Source organism: Syzygium oleosum, unplaced genomic scaffold (assembly GCF_021117445.2).
Source record: "Syzygium oleosum isolate NSW1041296 unplaced genomic scaffold, Sole_v2.1 Sole_v2.04, whole genome shotgun sequence".
Lineage (NCBI taxonomy): Eukaryota > Viridiplantae > Streptophyta > Magnoliopsida > Myrtales > Myrtaceae > Syzygium > Syzygium oleosum.
In genome coordinates this window covers 5,224,251-5,245,621 of record NW_026607488.1, presented here as the reverse complement: position 1 = coordinate 5,245,621, position 21,371 = coordinate 5,224,251, and the positions used below count along the sequence as shown (strand labels likewise).

At 38.3% G+C, this 21,371-nt stretch overlaps 2 protein-coding genes across 7 annotated transcripts; one reads left to right on the top strand and one right to left on the bottom strand.

Annotated features, from left to right (window-relative positions):
* Positions 1 to 237: 237 nt before the first annotated feature.
* On the top strand, positions 238 to 21,240 carry LOC115674300 (protein EMBRYONIC FLOWER 1). 6 transcript variants are annotated; one of them, XM_056310613.1, is made up of 7 exons: positions 238 to 676; positions 1,646 to 1,819; positions 2,379 to 2,800; positions 2,919 to 2,963; positions 3,121 to 4,463; positions 4,755 to 6,518; positions 20,720 to 21,240. In XM_056310613.1, exons 2-6 carry the CDS (start codon positions 1,728 to 1,730, stop codon positions 6,495 to 6,497), a joined length of 3,645 nt encoding a protein of 1,214 aa, XP_056166588.1. In that variant the 5' UTR covers positions 238 to 676; positions 1,646 to 1,727; the 3' UTR covers positions 6,498 to 6,518; positions 20,720 to 21,240. The 6 variants fall into 6 exon arrangements, with proteins under 6 accessions (XP_056166588.1, XP_030452517.1, XP_030452518.1 ...); XM_030596657.2 differs by lacking the exon at positions 20,720 to 21,240 and adding an exon at positions 6,700 to 7,309; XM_030596658.2 differs by lacking the exon at positions 20,720 to 21,240 and adding an exon at positions 6,674 to 7,309.
* On the bottom strand, positions 7,653 to 10,048 carry LOC115674301 (L-gulonolactone oxidase 3-like). Its single transcript, XM_030596660.2, has 3 exons — positions 9,231 to 10,048; positions 8,683 to 8,938; positions 7,653 to 8,568 (listed from the first exon to the last, which is right to left on the bottom strand). Exons 1-3 carry the CDS (start codon positions 9,933 to 9,935, stop codon positions 7,754 to 7,756), a joined length of 1,776 nt encoding a protein of 591 aa, XP_030452520.1. The 5' UTR covers positions 9,936 to 10,048; the 3' UTR covers positions 7,653 to 7,753.
* Positions 21,241 to 21,371: the final 131 nt, after the last annotated feature.

Here is a 21,371-nt window from a genome sequence, read left to right as displayed (position 1 = left end):
ACACACAAGCGTTGCTGTCTGTTCCCTCCTCCTCGTCCTCGTCCTAGGGTTTTCTTTCAGCCTTAGGCACACGGAGAGAGAGAGGGAGAGAGAGAGACGTAATGGAAAGTGATAAGATCCGCACAAACCCGCCACGTGTCGGCCCCCCAGTGGCCCTCGCGCCTCGAATCTGTCCCTCCACTTCGCAAACCCTCGCAATAAAAGAGTTTTTCCTCCTTTGTTTTTCTTGGTTTTTTCCGCTTTCTTTTATCCTACCGATGTAAGTGGGTTCGTGCTTGTGTGTGCGTAGAGAAGCGAGAGGTGTCAAAGAAAAAAGAAGGCAAAGAAGGAGAGAGAGAGAGAGAGAGGTGTCATGTGGCCAAAAACAAGAAACATTTCATGACTTTAAGACGAAAAAAAAAGAAACCCATCTCTCTCTCTCTCTCTCTCTCTCTCTGAGGAATCGCAAGCCCCCCGCGCGCGCACACACGCCCAGCATCGGGAAGGCTAGGGTTTCTCTCGATCCGCGCACCCAAATTCTGCGCTGCTTGAGCTCGATCTCTTCTTGAATCTGGGACCATCTGCTCCGTCGCGAGGCTCTCTACTCGGCGAGGTCTTCATCCGGAGCGGCCGTGGGGGAGATTCCGAGTCGAGTGCGGATAGGGCACAGTTTGACTCCGGTCTCTGAGAGGTCGAGGTTGGTTTCTTTGAGCTCGAATCGGTGCTTTCTCTTCTGGGTCGTGCAGTTCTTGATTGGGTCTTTTCTTGATGGGGGGATCTGTTTCTACCACAAAGCTGACTGCGAGCTGGGTTTTCGATTCTTGATTTGTGGGGGATGCTTGAAATTCGTTTTTGCTCGTGAAGTGGAGTTTCAACTGTTTTTCTCGATCTGGATCTTTCTCGATTATCAGGAAATAATTCTTGGTGGTTTTCTTGATTCAGTTTGATGATTTTTCTTGTTCTTCTAGAGTGGGGTTTCGATTATTGTTGGCACAGTAGCAATTTAGTGAGTAAAATAAACCCTAGGAATCATTTTATTTTTCAGAGTTTATGGGTATAATTTAATGGTGTGAATGTTGTGTTTGAGGTGATATCTTAGTGGGTTTTTGCTCATAATCAATAACCCAAGGCTTAAATACAGCCTTTTCCTTCTTGGTGGGGCCTATGTCCAGTTCATGGGCAAAACCCTAATCTGGCCTTTGTCTTGTAGCTGAAATCTCATCATCACTTCCTCACATCTTAACTTGGGTGGTTCTTTCTGCCTGAGAGATTGTGTTCATTCATGGGATGGAGTGTTGCAAGATACAACTACATGCTCATTAGCTAGGGTTTCTAATATTATTTCATGAGTATTCATGTGAAAAAAGTTGTTATTTTATGTGCACAATGGATGTAAGCTCGTGGTCTGGTGGTTTAAACAACGGCATATCAGCAATAAACTTATCACATTTTTCTTCTGTTTTGTAATTGCCCGATGTTACTTACGGGTTCACTGTGTTAATCTGTTCTTTTAAATACTATGATTTATATTGATCCTCTGAAAACTTTTTCTGGTATTGGTTCTTTTAGTGAGTCGTTGTATGATCATCTGGTTCTGATTGCAATTTAGTTCTACGTATGACATTCAAAACTTTTAAGATTGGTGAATGCACATGGCTTGTCCTAGGTCAGCTTGCTTTGAAGTGAAATGATCGCATGACTGCACGAACAGCCAACGTGGCCGCATTGTCATTCGCATCTCAACGTCAATGGAATCATTCACCCAAATTGACTCAATATCAATAAATCTTCGTGGAGTTGCTGGAAAAAGTAATACTAAGTGCGAGCACTTCTCAATCCGGTAAGGTTTACTTTTTTCTGCCTGTATTTAACACATGCTGTTCCTCATATGTGCTGCAATTATTGTATATATAAATATATATACCTGCACTATAATGTATGGTACTGGAATAATTAGTTGCCGGTAGCCTGTGTGTGACGCTCCTTGAGCTTCTTCTTTGCTGGATCCAGTCCACATCAACTAGGTTTCGCTCTTTTAGCAACGTTCATCCATATTTTATTTGTTCAAATGCATGAACCAAATGAAAAATTCAGCTTTATCCTCATATTAATGAGTGGCAAAAGTACTGCTGGAAGAATAAGCTTATAGATATTTTAATGTTTGATTCATGAGGTGTGGAGACCAATATTTTTCTCTCTCCAATCTTTCAAAGAATTAGTTTCATTTATTCTTTTTATTACTCTTTTCTGGTATTGCTGGAAATGAAGTGACTGATGGCAATAAAGATGAACGGTGTTGCATTTTACACATGTCTAATGTAGTTCTTTGCTACTTCTTGTAATGCCTCGTACTGTATTGAATTGTTCCTTAAATATTATCTGACTCATCCTTCCATCAGTAAATATGTTTCTGGGATGCGGCAAAAAGAAAGTAAGCTATGTTGGCCGTTTAAATTGGAGAAAGACACCTCAGAAGTGCCAAAAGACATGCTTCCACCACTAGATGTTCCAAAGTTCAGATGGTGGAGATGCCAAACTTGCGTTCCGGATTTATGCATTGAATCTACTCCTGCTGAAAAAGTCGTTGATAATTCTGGTTTTAAATGCAATTGTGAGAGTGCCAGGACCAATCTGTTGAGCCAAAGTCAAACTGCAACTGTTGCCTCTGATTTTCAGCAGATAATGAGTGTAGGCATTGCCAGCACAGGAAAATCCGATGCTACTGTTTTACCTCAAATTAATGGCAATGACGTTCGTGCTTCATTAGATTCTAACGCGAAAAAAGACAAAGAGGATCAAACTTGCACACTGATCTCCAAAGGTAAATTTTCATATATCTGTGAGTCATTTATATCTGAAAGCTCGATATTTCTTGATGATAAGTATGGGACCATAATCCAAGTTAGGAACTCTCAATACTTTAGTGATTCTTTTTGCAGAAGTTGGCGTCAGCCAGGGAAAGGGGAAGGATGCAGATGACACAGGTATGTTCATTTCCAATATGGCTACTAACTACAAGTTCAATTACCTGCATAAAGTTGATGTTAGATTGGTGCAACACGACATTCTTTCTGCATATGGATGCTGAATCAGTACTTAACCAGCCAAACGGCAATGGGTCTCTTCATTTGTTTATGCTAGACTGTGGAGTTCATGAAGTTGTTGGCCGTGGAAGTTCTTCCGAAATCATTCAATTGGGGAAGCAACCATCTAATCCTGATTCTGTGAAGGCAGCCAATGGCTCTGAGTACAGTGGGGTCTGTTTGATTGATGGGGTGGATGATGCTATCACAGTTCAAGAGAAGAAACATCCTTCAGAAGAACTGGATGAACATGACTGCTTATCGTCTGACAGTGGTGACCTCTCTGAGGATTATTTTCATACTAAAAACGCTGGTTTACGCCGTAGAAAAAATCGGAAGGTTCGTCTGCTAACTGACTTGTTGGGTAACGATGAAAATATGCATCCGGATCAAACCCGGAAAGTAAATGCTCCTTGTCTTGCTACATACGATGAGTCTGCAAAGATAGGTATAGCATATGCAACAGATCGTCCTATGGCGGTCCCTGATAATGTTAAAAAGGTTTTTAAGAAAAGGAAGAGGAGTTCACCTTTTGATCCGGACAGCAAGCAGATGGATTCTATGACTCCTAGCCAGGAAAGCGGGAAAGAAATTGTCTTCAAAGATGGTGCTGGAAATTCCAGTGCTATTGTTGATTCTCAAATTGAAGATAATGAACTTGCTAGAATGGATTCACAAACTGTCAGAAAGAATCATTGGGCTAAACACAAGGAGGATGCAGTAATATGTGCAACCGTCAAGAAGAAAAAGAAGAACCATGTTACTGAAGATTATTTCCACTATAAATCTGGACAGATCGTGATCAAACCGGCTGATGTCATGTTTTCATTTGGACATGAGACACCTGCAAGTGCAGCCCGAGAAACGAGCTCTTTTGTTATTCCTGCGTCGAAGAATGAAAGAAGTTTGCTTTGCAAGGACAAGACAGAAATGTCTCAAGAAAAGTGTGGCCAGGTTTCAGTTACTCCTCCTAGCAGTAACACCAATACTTCAGGAGGAATGTTTATGAGGACAGACTCTGGAGTCATGCAAGCCAGTCCTCCACCTTTTTGGTTCATACCCACCAGTGATGCTTCTGTAGAAAATAGATCCCATGTATCTACCAAAAGCTGTATGCTTCCTCCCAAAGTCGACAAAGCATATGCCACTCAATTTGGTTTGGCTTCTTCATTCCATTGGCTGGAAGGTGCTCGAGAAGATTCACTTATGCTCAGAAGTAGGGAAGCCAGACACATAGAGCCAAAGCGCCCTTCTAGATGTGGATCTGATGCTTTCCCGAGTAAAGGGGTCCGTGATGTCGTTAGCAAGGGATCCATTCATAAGATTCCTAAAGTTCAGACTGAGAAGCAAAGCCATGCCTTGAATTTAGAGAGCGCATTTTGTTATACGAAGCCACAAATGGTATACAATCTTGTCATTAGTTCATTAGAGTTAATTGATTTGGATCTTCTAGATGTGACGTCATGTGCTCGGTTAGTTCTTAGGCTTGGTCTTACAGTCTCGCATTTCCTCAAGTTGGTTGTTCGAATATTTGTTTGGATGCTTCTCTTCGTCTTGTTATGACTATATGTTTCTGTGACGTCATTAGATGTTACCAAGCGCTCTCAGTATATTTACATTTGAGCTCTTGTAATATTAGGTGATTTGCTCAGTGATTTTCAGAATTCAACAATTGCTTTTTTGCTTTTACAGCAGGATTTTTCTGGGACAAGTAACAGAGAGAAAGCCACTAAATCTCAGGAGTTCTCTGCAACAATGAAGCAATATCATGATGAAAAATCTGTTAAAGCTTCTGAGCAGACAACTGTAGATGACATACCAATGGAAATTGTTGAACTCATGGCAAAAAATCAATATGAAAGGTCTTTAGATGGGGCAGGAAAAAATAAACTCCTGCTGAGAACAAGTAAGTCAATAAATTCTGGCAGTTCAAGGATTGTGAAGGAAAGTAGAAACAGGGAGCTGAACTTATCGCAAAAGGAAAGCATTCCGAAAAGGCAAATTCACTCTGGAAATGCCCGAAGTGTTGTAGTTGGAAAAGATTTCAGATCGCCCATGCAAAAGTTTGTTCAGAACTCTTCTTGCCCAATCACAAATTATGCAAGTGTTGGCCATGTAGAAGGAACTCCTAATACTGCAAGGCATGTTATGTTTTCCCAGGACCAAGAAAGGTCAGTTAAGGTCCGAGTATGTGTTACAGATCCTTCGAGGCAGGGTACTATTTTGAATGGCACAATGAACGAGGATATTTCCAGAAACAAGCCCTCGGATACTAATTTCGAGCGTTTACAAGCACACAGCAGAACCCATATTCCCCGACAAGGTGACGAACCGGTTCGTCTGTCGTCATCCGTGATACCAACCCACATGCCCTTTATGTACAGTATCCCTCCAAACGGGGGACTTCACTCTAATCATATGGATGTTCAATCGTATCGCCCCAAAACGCCACCTAAGGTGGAGATGAACTGGAGTCGGGATCCAAGATTATTTAACTTCAGTGCTACAAACCTTGAGAGGCCTAGTAAGGACTTACATTTTGATGCTTTCAGCAGAACATGTGTGGAGAACCCGTATGCATCAAGACATAAGGGAATCGAGGTTGAAAATGGATATGACTCATTTGATTTTCGTTCTAATGAAACTATACCAGCTATGCATTTACTCAGTCTCATGCATGCTGGACCTAGTTCTGGTCAAAACATCAATTTGGGCGGAAATGATAGGTTCCCTAAATATCCTTCCTTTTCGCGTGGCTATCATTCAAAGGATATCCCTGGGCAGGCATTGAGTCTGCACAAGCCATCCGATCCGTTGAAATGCTCATCTTCAGGTTACTGTCCTACAAATTTCCTTCCAGGAAGATACCATGAACATTCTGCTGTTCCGATCATGAGTGCATCTGCTTCCTTTGTTCAACCTGATAAATTTTTTGGGGGGGATAATGAAGGTAAAGCGCGTCTCCCTCTCAAGGTCCGTGATAAAGGAAAGAGAAAATGTTCCGATCTAGCTGGACCGACTGGAGGCTCTACATTCTCTAACCCTCTAGCCAGAAGTGCCTATTCAGGAATGAATCACGGAGGCAATCTCTATCATAAATCAGGGAATATCTTTGGCATGCCAAATCCTAGGAATTTCTCACCGCACGAGGAAAACTCTGAAAAGGCCAAAATGGACGCCCATAATAGAAGTGAAACCATTTGGCCTCCGAGATGCAGTTCTGAGCCTGGAATTTGCACGATTAATCGGAACCCTGCAGACTTTAGCTCGCCAGAAGCAGGAAATATCTACACAATCGGACGTAATGACCTAAAATTTGAAAAGAAAGTCCGATTTCCGAAGAAGTCTGGCCTAGCTAATTTGGATGGTTTGAAAGAAAAGAGTGGCATGAAGCTCACCGCTGGATTTAGAATTCCCCAGCATCAGCTTGGTTGAATCCCTCCCAATTTTCATAAGGTAGTGCTTCCAAAGATTTTTATATAGTTCTTCAGGTTGAGGCATCCTTATATTCTCTTCAACCGGCTAGATTCTAAGGCTGCTTCGCCTGCAGATTCTAGCCATGTTCCTGATAATTTTACTAAGTCAAGGTTTTATTTTTCTAGTTCTGACAGGTGAGCATCTTGGTTTTCTTGCTTAGTTGCTGCAAAAAAGAGCATCTTGACCGGGTTTGAAAGCTCTAGTGTACAGAATGTGCGAGCTGTTTTTGTGGTCTGGAAAGTTGCTGTTAATTCTGAATCCGGATCCATCTCTAAGCCAGCATCATGAAAATACAACCAGGTAAGGCCTGTAAAACTGCGAGAAGTTTGACCCTTTCAGAGTTCTAAGCACAAGACTTCAGAGGTTATGCAGGAAGTAGATGCTTGACTATATGAGAGTACCTCCATGTTTTGTCTTGTGATTTACCCTGGCAAAGAATGTGTTTAGGAACAATAGCAGGGTATCGACATGACTATTTGGCCGAGTGGGGCACACGTCAAGTTTGTGCTTTTCTTTTGTTTTTTCTTTTGTTTTCTTTCATTTCGGCAGTTGTAATAAGGGTGTTTGGCTACAGTGAAAGGGAGGACCTGGAAATGTGGTTCGGTTGAAATAAAGCAAAAGGAAAAGCAAACTAAAAACATTACATTTTGGATATGGAATTCGTCTGAATTGCTTGATGTACAAGAAAAACTTAATCGAGGTGCTCAACATCTTAAGATGCTTTGGACAGACGATCGGCTATTTGCGTAGGGATACTATTTTTCCGGATATGCAATACTTGTACATTCTCTATAGTGTCCCATTTCCAGTTTAAGCGTTGGTCTTCTGATGCAGATATACTCTGACGACAAGCTTGTCTAGATGATCTGCACATAATTGGTTGGCTTGCTTTCTCCATGTAGAGTGGTGTTGGTTGAAGCTTAAGCATAAACGATATTTAGATTTCAAGAAAATAAGTCTAACTCTTTTCTCAGTTGAAGAAATTGGCTAAGGGGGATCCATAACCTGTTTGTTGCTTGCTCGTAGGATAATAGGAATAAACCTAGTATCAAGATCTCAAGGAGTCAAGTCTCGAGCGCGGATCATATTGAGATTTGTGAGCTAGAACTCAAATGTAGCAATGGAAACCTCTATAAAGATAATGAGGTACATTATTCAAACAAATATGGCCAATCTACAGGTTTTAAACATGACCAGCAAAATGATATGATGTCTTATGCCACTGAAGATTGTGTATACCTACAAACTCTAGCTTCCTTATAAACAAGCCCTGCTTTGCAAAGATAACCTTTTGCTGGACTACAATGCCTGTCTTCTGAACATATGCACTGTCCTTCTAGTGCACACCCATCACCTTTTGCTGCTTCATTCCAAAACAATATCTCATCTGACCATTCACTTGAGAACATGTTTTGTGGGTCCAATTGCTTCTTAGCTGCCATGAATTTGCCAAAATTGGGATACTTGTTTTGGACATTCAAGAAAGCCGAGTTCCTGTTTTTAGCCCAATGTGGCTTAGCCCCATGCTTGAAGAACGCCATTTGCTCCACTTCCTCCCACACATCTTGATTCAGTCTTGGGGTTGAGGGACCGTTGGCTCGGTAATAGTTGAAATCCACCACGACCGAGTCCTCGGATTGGCCTAAGTATGCCTTGGAGGCCTTGATGAAACGTATCAGAAACCCATTATAGATATCCACTCCGCAGAAGTTCTCTGGATTCATGTCCCTGAGCTTCTTCACATCTCGGACGAAATCTGCAAATCTTTGGGCGGGGAATATTGCCGTCGTCTCATAAAAAAAGAGCCCGTCAATTCTTGGATCCCAAGCACAAGTAAGGTCAGTTCTAGAGGGAGGTGAATATAAACATGAACCAGAAGTTTGCATTTTTCCCTGGCAACCGATAACCGGATAGCCAGTGAAGATCAGGCCATTCCTCAAACCATTGGCAATCAGCTTCTTGTATCCCACCGTGGTCGACGCCAATGTACATTTTCCATCCACGTTCCTTGCGTTCTCCAGTAACTTCTCTGCTTACATCAGTTTTCTTCAGTCATTCTGTTTTTGACGAGGATGATATGCCGATGCCATGATAGGAAAATTAGGCATTGTATAAAAGATAGAGAGAAGAAGAGACGCATTACCTGTTGCTCGTACGGATTTAGAGACAACAACTGAGTTGGATTGAAATCCTAGGAAGTCATAAACGCCATCACCCGATGTGTTCAGGGGGACTCGATTATCGTATCTGTAAACGGCGGTGTGTTTAGATGGGTACCAAGTGATATCGGCGAATTCGTACTTCATGGCGTGGTCCCTATATATCTCTTCGATCTGAGCATCGTCCGTGAAATTATAGGTTATGCTTCTCTTGAATCCTCCCTCGAGAGAAAACTTCACCTGAAATCGATTTTATACTAGGATTCAGTAACAAGCTATAATGAATCAATTCTCAACAATCTTTCACTTCTCCTATTTTGTTTTCTTCACTAGACAATTTTTCTGGGGATTGTTGTGTTTTCATCGAACAAAGGCCAATCTCCGAACTATCTGAAGCTAAAGAAATTTCTGACAGCATGAAGTTGGATGTAGTCTTTTCGGTCTAAAGCACCAGAAACTCAACGTTACAGAGCAAAACATTCAAATTTCAAGAACTCAATATATGCCGATTGCAACCGTCAAATCAACATACCTTAGAGATCACACCCAACAAGCCCAATGACACTCTAGCAGCATTAAGAAGCTGATCCTGTGCCTCAATTCTGATGACTTTGGCGAAACCTTCCGATTCCTTGGCCGGGGCCACAAGGCTGATCCCGACCACGTGATCGTGCATCGCCCCGCCCTTCCCCCACCACGAGCTACCATGCGCTCCCGTGCTTATCAGCCCGCCCACGCTCACGCCCTCCCAGTACGGCGCAGCCACCAGGCTCAACCCTTGTCCCTCGACTCTGTCGATCAACTGCCGCAGTGGAACCCCCGCATCGGCTGTGACCACCAAATTGGTTGCGTCGATGTCAATACTAGAGGCATAATTCGCCGTGCTTATCAAGAACGAGTTGACAGATTGAGTCCTTCCAGGGCAGGCCAGCTTCGGAATGGTGTGCGAGAATTTGCTCACGACTTTGACGTTCAGTCCATTGCGAGTCGCATAGGCCACGGCCGAGCGTAGCTCTTCCTCGGTTGTAGGGTACGTGACATTCTGGACATGGCAGTCCAATCTGTCATTCCACGCACCATACGAGTTGTGGAGGATGCAACCATCACCACCGGCGGGACTGTTGCACATGACAGGGGAAGGTGGTGGCATGGAAGCAGTTTTGAGCAAGATCGAGTCCATGTGAAGGAGGAGAAGGAGGAGGAGGAGGGCATGGAGGAGCCATTGAGAGTTGGCCATTGAAGAAAGTTTCAAGAGTGTCCTGTTCTTGGAACGTTAATGAGGACGATAGCAAATTATAGGGTCGATCTTGGTTGAATGAGAAGGCAATGCTTCTAAGACACACTAGACAAAACTCGGAAGGGGCAAGTTTTCTTGCATTGTATCCAAAGATACATATTTTATACATATTTTACACTCTTGAAAGGAAACAAACAGAAGAGAAACAACAACAACAAACACTTAAAAAAAAACAAAATTAAATCATGAAAATTAAATAATAATGAAGCTAGTATTGTTCTACTTTTCACACCATTATTTTGATTTTATTTTGAAAAACAGGGGACAAAATTGTCTTCTAAACGATGCCACGTTTTAGATGTTTGACTCCAAATGCATAATTAAACGGCCGTGGATATTTGTTAGCTGAACAAAATCCAAAACGACATGTGAACGCTATCTATCACGATGCAACGACAACGGCAGTCATTTCTTAAACTTTTTTTGTAAGATCTTGAGTGACCGATTCTAGGATGATTTCTAAGGTTTAAAATACGCTCACGCTAATTCCATTTCCTTAATGGCTCTTGACACCCTTATCACATTGAATTGATTACATTATCCTTTATGGATCCCACTCTTGATTTAATACGATTTCTTGCCTTTTTGTCTTCTTTTTCTTTTGTTTCAATTTTCTAGAGACTAAACTTCCTATGATCCTCTCAAACAACATTTATTAAGGTTAAATGTAGAGCCCACTCTTGATTTAAGATTTCTTGCCTTCTTTTCTTTTTTTTCAGTTTTCCTTTTCTTTCTCCATTTGGAATGGTGTCCCTCTTTTACTAAAAACAGTTTATTTAGTAGATAGCTACCTAATTATTATGTTTCGACCAAAAAAACTAATTATTATGTTAATGAGTTGTATATTCTCTTTTTTTGTACTAGGAGACTATTACTTAAAAAATTACCTAAACACAAGTAAGAGTAAAAAGAACCCTCTACCAGTTTTAGTACGCATTTTGTTTAATTATAACTTTAATATATGTCATTACGTTGTAGTCTATGTAATTTAACTACTCTACTTTCATTTTATTAAGTGAATCTAATAGTTGAATTTTTAATTATTTTTTATGTCATCATTGCATGATGTTTTAAAAGATAATTTCAAAAAAAATTGATAAAGTTAAGTACATAAAAAGTTCTATACATCCATTATTATCATGCAAATGCAAAAGAAAGTGCTCCCTAAAACATTATTACATATAATACTATATTTGCCTTGATTACTTGGTATAATTAGTTGTTGACAAAAAATTATGATAATTGTAATAGCATTATAAGACAACCCATTCAAACCATTTGAAAACGCTTTTTTTTTTGAAATTTTAAATGCATAAAAATTGTCTTAGAATCATCAATGAAAAGAAAATTATCCTCAAAATACAAATGTACCGCAATAATAACAAGTTGCATATGCAACTTAACAAAAGATATTGCCTGTTCAGCTGCTTGGCCACCCTAAAAATGTTACTCACTCGAAAAAAAATATTTTACCTGAATCAGATAATAAAAGTTTTTAATTACATCAACAAAAGAGTCATTATTCACTTAAAACAATATATATCAAGGAACAGTTTTCAATGTTTAGTGCGAGAAGCTCCAAATGAATTTGTTGACATAATTGATTGCTATCCTCCATTTGTAGTTTCATTATCAATGGATACATTTAAGTAATTTGGGTCCTTTTCAATATTGTCTTCCATAGTGACTACACTACTGAAAACAACACAATGAAAGATGAGTAAATTGTGTATAATGCATTGATCAACTGCAATATTCAATCTTTGAGTAAATTCTCGTATATTTGTACTGAAAATTGAAGTAGAAAATTCATGACCATGAAGATTATCTAGGAAAATAAAGTTAATAATTGTCGGAATAAGTTTAGAAGAAGACAAACATGAAGTAAAGTTAAAATGTAATGGGTGTGGAAGCAGTGGCTAGGATGAAAATAAAATGTTTGAAAATGATGTGGGTAGTTTTGTCTTTTTATAAAATTGAAACAAAAGAAGAAGAAGAAGCAAAGAAAATGTAAGAAATAATCTTAAATCGAGAGTGGGACCCACACGGGACAATGTAGTCAATTAAATATAAAACGTCAAACCGATCAATGACAAGAGTTTAAACCGATAGGTGGAGGAAGATCAAGTGTACATGAAAAGCATATAAACCTCATAAACAAGCGATGTGACATACTTTTAATATTTTATCTTTATGACTTTCTAAGAGTGGTAATGAATCATGCATTTCGTAGAGTCATTCGCTTGCTAAAGTCAAATCAAGGAAAATAAAAGATAATGAAAGAATCAATGGTGTGCGAGGAAAATTGCCCAAAAAGTTCTAAATATATTGGACAAATGCTAATTCAGTTCTAAACGTTTTAAATTCGCCAATATAGTATGAAATTCAAATGTAGTGCTTCTGGCAAATTGCCACAAAAAAATCACTGACGTGACATCGGCCATCCTACGTGGCACGTTGACATGAACGACTTGTGGATCGCCACATCAGCGATTTCTAACGACAATTGGTTCAAAGGGTTACATTAGATTGTTACGCAAAAGTTTAGGACTACATTTACAAAATTGAAAATATTATAATCGAATTGACAACCATACTATAGGTTTAAGACTAAATTGGTAACGTTTCCATGGTTTGTGGAAGCTTATTTTTGCCATTTTATCTCTTCCCCATCAAAGATTATATTCTTATTAAAAATAAATTATGTTAAATGGTTGGGCCACAAATTGAGTAGTGATCACAAGAAAAATTGATGGTTTGAAATTCGAAAATTCCTATAAAAAGTTTGACCGGTATATTAAAGGCATTGTTAATGAAATCCTATCAAAATAGAAGGAAAAGGTTCAAATGGTTCTCAGCTGTGATTCGATTTTTCGTAAATTCAGTTGTAAATTTTTGGATGTGAGTTTTTCCTTAATTTAATCAGCCTGAATGGCTTGAATATCCAGACATATTTTTTTTTTCGTAGTTAGCATGTCTACGCGATGCAATTTAACTGAGTAAACCAATTATAAATTTCTTTTCTTGGTAAAAGTTTAAGAATATTGGATTTATTATTAGTAGTAGTCTTAAGAATCATCTTGATCTAATTCTGAACCAACATTTATAAATGATATAAATTTTGTTGGTGAGTGTCCCAAACATGAGCGCTTATTAAGCAACTAATCGAGAACATTTGGTAATTTTCAAGTGGATTGTTTCTGTGGAGTGTGCTTAATAAGTAACTTATGGTACTCGTTTAAAAGCCCATATAACGTAAGATATTATACGAAAAAGTGAGTTTTACACATTAAATGCATTCAATTTTAATGAATGGAGTCCTTTCTTTTCCAAATAAAATTTAAGAGTTTTTTTTTCAAGAAAAGCGAAAGTTAAAAATAAAAATCTCTTGACATTAAGTAGTAAAATTGAGCTAAGAGAATGAGAAAATTATTTTTTCAAAAAAAATTAGAGAATTATTGGTTGAAAAAAATTCTAACATAGTTATAGTAAAAAGTAGCAAAATTTACTCCATGATAATGAAAGGTAATGAAATAGATAATTTAACATAAAAATCGACTCTATTATGTATGATATGTCATGTGATATATGTAAAAAAACTACTCTCTGTCTAAAGAATAATATAGACAGAAAAATTGACTTACACACTTGCAATATAATACACCACAAAGTAACATTACTTCGATTCTATGATATACGACATGTAGTAAAATACAATATTTGAGTAAAAGTTACTTAAAGGATAATAGTTACTATTAAAGAAATGACAAAACAATCGAGTCAAATTAAATAGAAATAGGTATTGATAAATTCAATTTCGACGTAGGACATGTTTGATAAGCGTAATGGGAACTTATGTATAAGGCAAATGAGCCCATAATATTTAATTATCTTCCAAATAATATATTTTATACTAAAGGTATATTTCTTTTAGAGTTATAAGGTTATTTTGTCACTACTATGACTTCAAAAATACTATGTTCAAATAAGTTGAGCGGGCAAGAGTAGAGAAGAAATTTTAGTGAACATAAACATGAGCAAATATACTAGAAACATAATAAAAAGAAGTTAGATCCTGACCACAAGGCTTGCCTAATAATGGTCACTAAATACATAATAAATGTTGTCTTCACCTAAACTTTAAGAAAGAGCTCATTACTGAAGAAAAGTACAAGTGGATCACCCCCAATCTTTTGGCTCACTCTATTTCCACCCCTCATTAGTTTCTGACAGCCCCTTTCACATTAAAGTGGCTAAATTTTTCGTTTTCAATTTCACTCTTGATTTAAAATTATTTTTTTAATTTTTTTTTATTTCAATTTTACTGTAGACGAAACTACCCATGCTCCTATCAAACAACATTTATTAAAATGTGGAGCCTACTCTTGATTTAAAATTATTGCTTGCCTTATTTTCTTCTTTTTCTAGATTTTTCAAAAAAAATTATTTGGTAAATAGATAACTAATTATTTGATTCCGACAAAAAAACTAATTGAACAAGTTCTATATTTCTTTTTATTTGACTAGGAAACTATTATTCAAAAAATAGCCTAAGCACAATTAAGAGTGAAAAGAATCATCTGTCAGTTTTTGTATGCATTTCATTTAATTATAACTTTAATATGTGTTATTACGTTATAGTCCGTGTATTTTAATCGCTCAACTTTCATCTTATTAAGTGAATCTAATTGTCAAATTTTTAATTATTTATTGTGTGATGCATTAAATATTTTGAGTGACCCTAATCCGTTATTCTATTTATAGCAACAAACTTCAAAAGGATAGTCAATCAAATGAGATCCGATCTGGTCTTTTTTCTCTGGCGTGCAATAGAAATATTATGTCGATCACAATAACTACCTTCCCTATCGCAACCGAGAAGAACATATTTGTCTCTCTTTGACCTTTTTATAGAGACAATATAACTTTGAACAAGAAGATGCACTACTCAAAAGATCCTCTGGCGTTAAAAAATTACATGGTAAAGTTTCAAATAAACTTGTTGACATGATTGATTGATGTTCTCCATTCGCAATTATATCATTAATGGATATATTTAAGCAAAAAACGATATTGTCTTCCATATGCACTACAAAAAGAGTGTAATGCAAGATGAACAAATTGTGTATAATGCATATATCAACCACAATATTGAAGTCGAAATTCACGATTGTGAGGATAATCTAGGGAAATAAAATAAATAATTTGCAAACAAAACTAACATTTCTTTAATCCGATATATAATTAGTGCTTGCTCAGTTCACAACAATGCATAAGTTTAGAAAAAGACAAACATGAGGGAAATGCTAAAATGTAATGATTGCTGAAGAAGTGGCTTAAATGAAAAAAAATTGTTTTAAAGAGATTTGGGTAGTTTTGTTTTTTATTAAATTTGAAACAAAAAAAAGAAAAAAATATAAGAAATAATTTTAAATCAAGAGTGAGACCCGCAATAGATAATGTAATCAATTTGATGTGAAAGGAGGGCGTTAGGAGCCACGGGGCGAAAATAGCGCAAGCCTATATCAAGTAAAGTGTGTGTGGATTAGGCGTCTGATATACATTTGATTCAAGAAATTTCACTCTTGAGACATGATAACTGAGGTTTCGACTTTTCTTCGCTTATAATATATTTTATATTTTGGCTCACGTATTATCCGAATCACTAAGCTAACCTAATATATAATGGGCATAGACTAGAGCTTATTTATGTAAGATGGCCTACTTCGTTAGGAAAATAATTAACGGTAACACCTTTAGTGCTCCACTTTTGAAGTGGTGGCCTTTCCACCAGCTGGTATTCGTATCTCCTCTCCTCTCTATTTAGTCACAGCATATGTACCTTTGATCATCCAAAATTGGGAATCTACCTACCTAACTCCAACTCATGGTTTTGACCATATCCCAACTTTAAAGCATGAACATGGTCGGCATTGTGTCCAAAGTTGCACCCACTCAGAGATACATTATAGACAATTTAATGCCAAAATAACTACGTAAGTTGAGATTTGTGGTAGAAGAGGGAAAAATGTAATAATACGTACATTCAAATGAAGAGTACAAGCCCCCTATATATAGGGTGAGAAGACAATAAAATTTAGGGTTAATACCACGAAAAACCCTAAACTGGTACACTTGTGACACATTTACCCCAAACTATTTTTTTTACCATAAAAAATCTCAAACTGGTACACCTGTGATAATTTTACCCTGAACTATTTTTTTGACAACCAAAAACCCCAAACTGGTACATCTGTGACAATTTTATCCTGAACTTACAAAAAAAAACCTCAAACTGATATATATGTGACAATTTTACCATGAATTAAAAATTTAATATTATTTTTTATTTTTTTCGAATTTTTATTTATTTTTTATTCTTTTCTTTTCTTTTCTTTTTCATCTTCAAAACCTGGCCGGTCACCGGTCTGGCAACCGGCCAGAGGCGGAAGCCGGCGAGGGCCGCCCTCGCCGGCGTCGGGCGAGGGCCGCCCTCGCCCGCCCAGGGCAAGGGCGACCCTCGCCCGACTCAGGCGAGGGCGGCCCTCGCCCTACGCAAGCGAGGGTCGCCCTCGCCAAATCCGGCAAGGGCGGCCCTGGCTCGACGCAGGCGAGGGTGGCCCTCGCCGGCCAGAGGTTGAAGGTGAAGGAAAAAAAAAGAAAAGAAAAGAAAAGAAAAAAGAAAAAATTCAAAAAATAATATTAAAAATTAGTTCGGGGTAAAATTGTCACATGCGTACCAGTTTAGGGTTTTTTGTGATATGTTTGGGGTAAAATTGTCACAGGTGTACCGGTTTGGGGTTTTTTATGGTCAAAAAAATAGTTTGCGATAAATGTGTCACAAGTGTACCAGTTTAGGTTTTTCGTGGTATTAACCCTAAAATTTAATTGCAACTAATGCAAACTACAATCAATCTAATCTCAATGATCCAATATATATAGATTCCGTTGTTAAATTAGAATGTCTCCCACTGAGAGTAACTATGAGGTCGTATTCGTCACCCCATCGGTCTACTTGATACATGCGGAGGGAATAACTTGGGTACATCTATAACGATTCATGAATTGAATACTTCGAGTATCCGGTATTATAAAAAGTATAATACACTTTGCAAACTCTTTACAAATCACTATTCTGCTCATCTTGGGAAATTGTCTTAAAAGTCTTAAACCTATTGTACTTTCGTCAATTGAGTCCTAAATTTTTTAATTGTATCAATTGAGTTTTAAACATTTTCATACTTTTTCAATTGAGTCCATATGGTCAATTTTGGCTAGAATTCGCCATTGTGGACATTGATTATTCTACGTGGCATGACCGACGTTGGAATGGATAATTTTTAATAATATTTTAATATTTTTTTGAAAATTAAAATTTTTAATTTTTAATTTTATTCTTTTCTTTTCTTTTTTATTTTTCCCATTTTCTCTCCGCCTGCCTCAGGCAAGGGTCGCCTTTGCCTGATTTGGGGAAGTTAGCCCTTCACCAACCTAGGTGAGGACAAACCCTCGCTCGATATGGTGAAGGACTGCCTTCGCCAACCCAAAAGAGGGTGGCACTTGCCAAGCTAGTGAGGACGACCCTCACCTAGGTGAGGGCTGCCCTCGTCCGAGGCTGGCAAGGATGGCCCTTGTTTGAGGCCAGTGGAGAGAAAAGGGAAAAAAGAAAAGAAAAAGAAGAGAAGTGTAAAGGAAAAAAAAAAGAAAAAGTAAAAAAGGAAAGGAGAAGAAAAGATAAAAAAAAAATATTCTAAATTAGAGGTGCTTATCATCTTAAGATCAACTTTGGACAATATATTCAAATTAGTCCCTGAATTATATGAAAATATCCAAGATGTAATGTCCCTGAACTTATAGTAAATGTTCAAATTAGTCCCTGAATTATATGAAAATATTCAATGTCATCCTTCAATCAATTCAAGTATAACATTAAATATTTTCATATAGTTCCTGGACTAGTTTAAACATATACCATTGAATAAATTAAAATTTCAGGGACGATATTACTTATTGAGCTAAAATTAAGGGGCCGCATTATATGTTGGGTCAAAATTTAATAATCATTTGTGTCATTTTCCCTTAACAAAAAGAAGAAGAGTGAAAAAAAAAAACGAAAGAGTGGAAGGGAAGGAATTCATTGCCTTAACCAGAATTGAGGCCAACCCTGAAAGTCTGAAAGCCCAACAAACCCAATTCGTCTTCATCTTTTCTTTCCTTCCCAACTGAAATTAACGATCTGTGAATGTCAATTTTGGCCATTTCTTTCCTTCCCTCCATATTCGATCCGAGTTTCAAATCAACTGAATAATTACATTTCACATCATATATGCCGTAGCACCAATCGCAAAATGAGGGCGTAAAATCTCATCACGACGCCGGGACACATAAAAATACGACATTTAATGTATAAATACCACAATGCGGTATCTGCTAATCGATGAGAATTGTCAATCTATATAGCAAAGGGACAATGTACATAAACAAAAAGACGGGTTAAACAAGCATCTTTAATTTAAGGACGTGCTTAGAGTAATTTTAATTTATCAGCTTTTTTTATCTTTCTTTTATGCACCTGAAAAGTTGACTTCTATTTAGTATGACTATCGAAATGTTAAAATTATTCAGAATTTTTTTTAGAACTTCAATGGCAAAAAACGCCGTGGAGGGAAAATCAAAATCAAAAGTAAAATTTCTTTTGCGCAAAAATATGACATGACTCTGTGGCTCTCCATATCAAGAATCTTGACTCTTGGACCCCCCACTCCATGTGAATCTGACACCCAGATTCACAGAGCATTATTTACATTTGAGCTCTTGTAATATTAGGTGATTTGCTCAGTGATTTTCAGAATTCAACAATTGCTTTTTGGCTTTTACAGCAGGATTTTTCTGGGACAAGTAACAGAGAGAAAGCCACCATATCTCAGGAGTTCTCTGCAACAATTAATGAAGCAATATCATGATGACAAATCTGTTAAAGCTTCTGAGCAGACAACTGTAGATGACATACCAGTGGAAATTGTTGAACTCGTGGCAAAAAAAAACTCCTGCTGAGAACAAAGTAAGCCAATGGATTCTGGCAGTTCAAGGATTGTGAAGGAATGTGGAAACAGGGAGCTGAACTTATCGCAAAAGGAAAGCATTCCGAAGAGGCAAATTCACTATGGAAATCCCCGTAGTGTTGTAGTTGGATAAGATTTCAGATCGCCCATGCAAAAGTTTGTTCAGAACTCTTCTTGCCCGATCACAAATTATGCAAGCGATGGCCATGTAGAAGGAACTCCTAATACTGCAAGGCATGTTATGTTTTCCCAGGACCAAGAAAGGTAAGTTAAGGTCCGAGTATGCGTTACGGATCCTTCGAGGCAGGGTACTATTTTGAATGGCACAATGAACGAGGATATTTCCAGAATCAAGCCCATGTTCGATACTAATTTCGAGACACGTAGCAGAACCCATGTTCCCGACAAGGTGACGAACCGGTTCGTCTATCGTCATCCATGATACCAACCCACATGCCCTTTGTGTACAGTATCCCTCCAAACGGGGGACTTCACTCTAATCATATGGATGTTCAATCATATCGCCCCAAAACGCCACCTACCAAGATTATTTAGCTTCAGTGCTACAAACCTTGAGAGGCCGAGTAAGGACTTTCATTTCCATTCTCTCAGCAGAACATGTGTGGAGAACCCGTATGCATCGAGACATAAGGGAACCGTGGTTGAAAATGGATATGACTCATTTGATTTTCCTTCTAATGAAACTATACCAGCCATGCATTTACTCAGTCTCTTGCATGCTGGACCTAGTTCTGGTCAAAACATTGATTTGGGCGGAAATGATAGGTTCCCGAAATATCCTTCCTTTTAGCGTGGCTATCATTCAAAGGATATTCCTGGGCAGGCATTGAGACTGCACAAGCCATCTGATCCGTTGAAATGCTCATCTTCAGGTTACTGTCCTACAAATTTCCTTCCAGGGAGATACCACGAACATTCTGCTGTTCCGATCGTGAGTGCATCTGCTTCCTTTGTTCAACCTGATAAATTTTTTGGGGGGGATAATGAAAGTAAAGCGTGTCTCCCTCTCAAGGTCCGTGATAAAGGAAAGAGAAAATGTTCCGATCTAGCTGGACCGACTGGAGGCTCTACATTCTCTAAACCTCTAGTCAGAAGTGCCTATTCAGGAATGAGTCACGGAGGCAATCTCTATCATAAATCAGGGAATATCTTTGGCATGCCAAATCCTAGGAATTTCTCACCGCACGAGGAAAACTCTGAAAAGGCCAAAATGGATGCCCATAATAGAAGTGAAACCATTTGGCATCCGAGATGCAGTTCTGGGCCTGGAATTTGCACGATTAATCAGAACCCTGCAGACTTTAGCTCGCCAGAAGCAGGAAATATCTACACAATCGGACGTAATGACCTAAAATTTGAAAAGAAAGTCCGATTTCTGAAGAAGTCTGGCCTAGCTAATTTGGATGGTTTGAAAGAAAAGAGTAGCATGAAGCTCACCGCTGGATTTAGAATTCCCCAGCATCAGCTTGGTTGAATCCCTCCTCATATTCATAAGGTAGTGCTTCCAAAGATTTTTATATAGTTCTTCAGGTAGAGGCATCCTTATGTTCTCTTTAACCGGCTAGATTCTAAGGCTGCTTCGCCTGCAGATTCTAGCCATGTTCCCGATACTTTTACTAAGTCAAGGTTTTATTTTTCTAGTTCCGACAGGTGAGCATCTTGGTTTTCTTGCTTAGTTGCTGCAAAAAAGAGCATCTTGAACGGGTTTTGGGGGCTCTAGTGTACAGAATGTGCGAGCTGTTTTGTGGTCGGGAAAGTTGCTGTTAGTTCTGACTCCAGATCCCTCTCTAAGCCAGCATCATGAAAATACAACCAGATAAGGCCTGTAAAACTGCGAGAAGTTTGACCCTCTCAGAGTTCTCAGCACGAGACTCCAGTGGTTATGCAGGAAGTAGATGCTTGACCCTATGAGAGTACCTCCATGTTTTGTCTTGTGATTTACCCTGGCAATGAATGTGCTTAGGAACAATAGCAGGGCATCGACACAACTATTTGGCCGAGTGAGGCACACGGCAAGTTTGTGCTTTTCTTTTGTTTTTTTCTCTTCATTTCAGCAGTTGTAATAAGGGTGTTTGGCTACGGTGAAAGGGAGGACCTGGAAATGTTGTTGGGTTGAAATGAAGCAAAAGGAAAAGAAAAATGAAAACATTACATTTTGGATATCTGAATTTCTCGTTGTACAAGAAAAACTTAATTGACGTGCTTACCATCTTAAGATCGACTTAGGACAGACTGCCAGCTATTTGAGTAGGGATACTATTTTTCCAGATATATACTCCATTCCACTCGGATA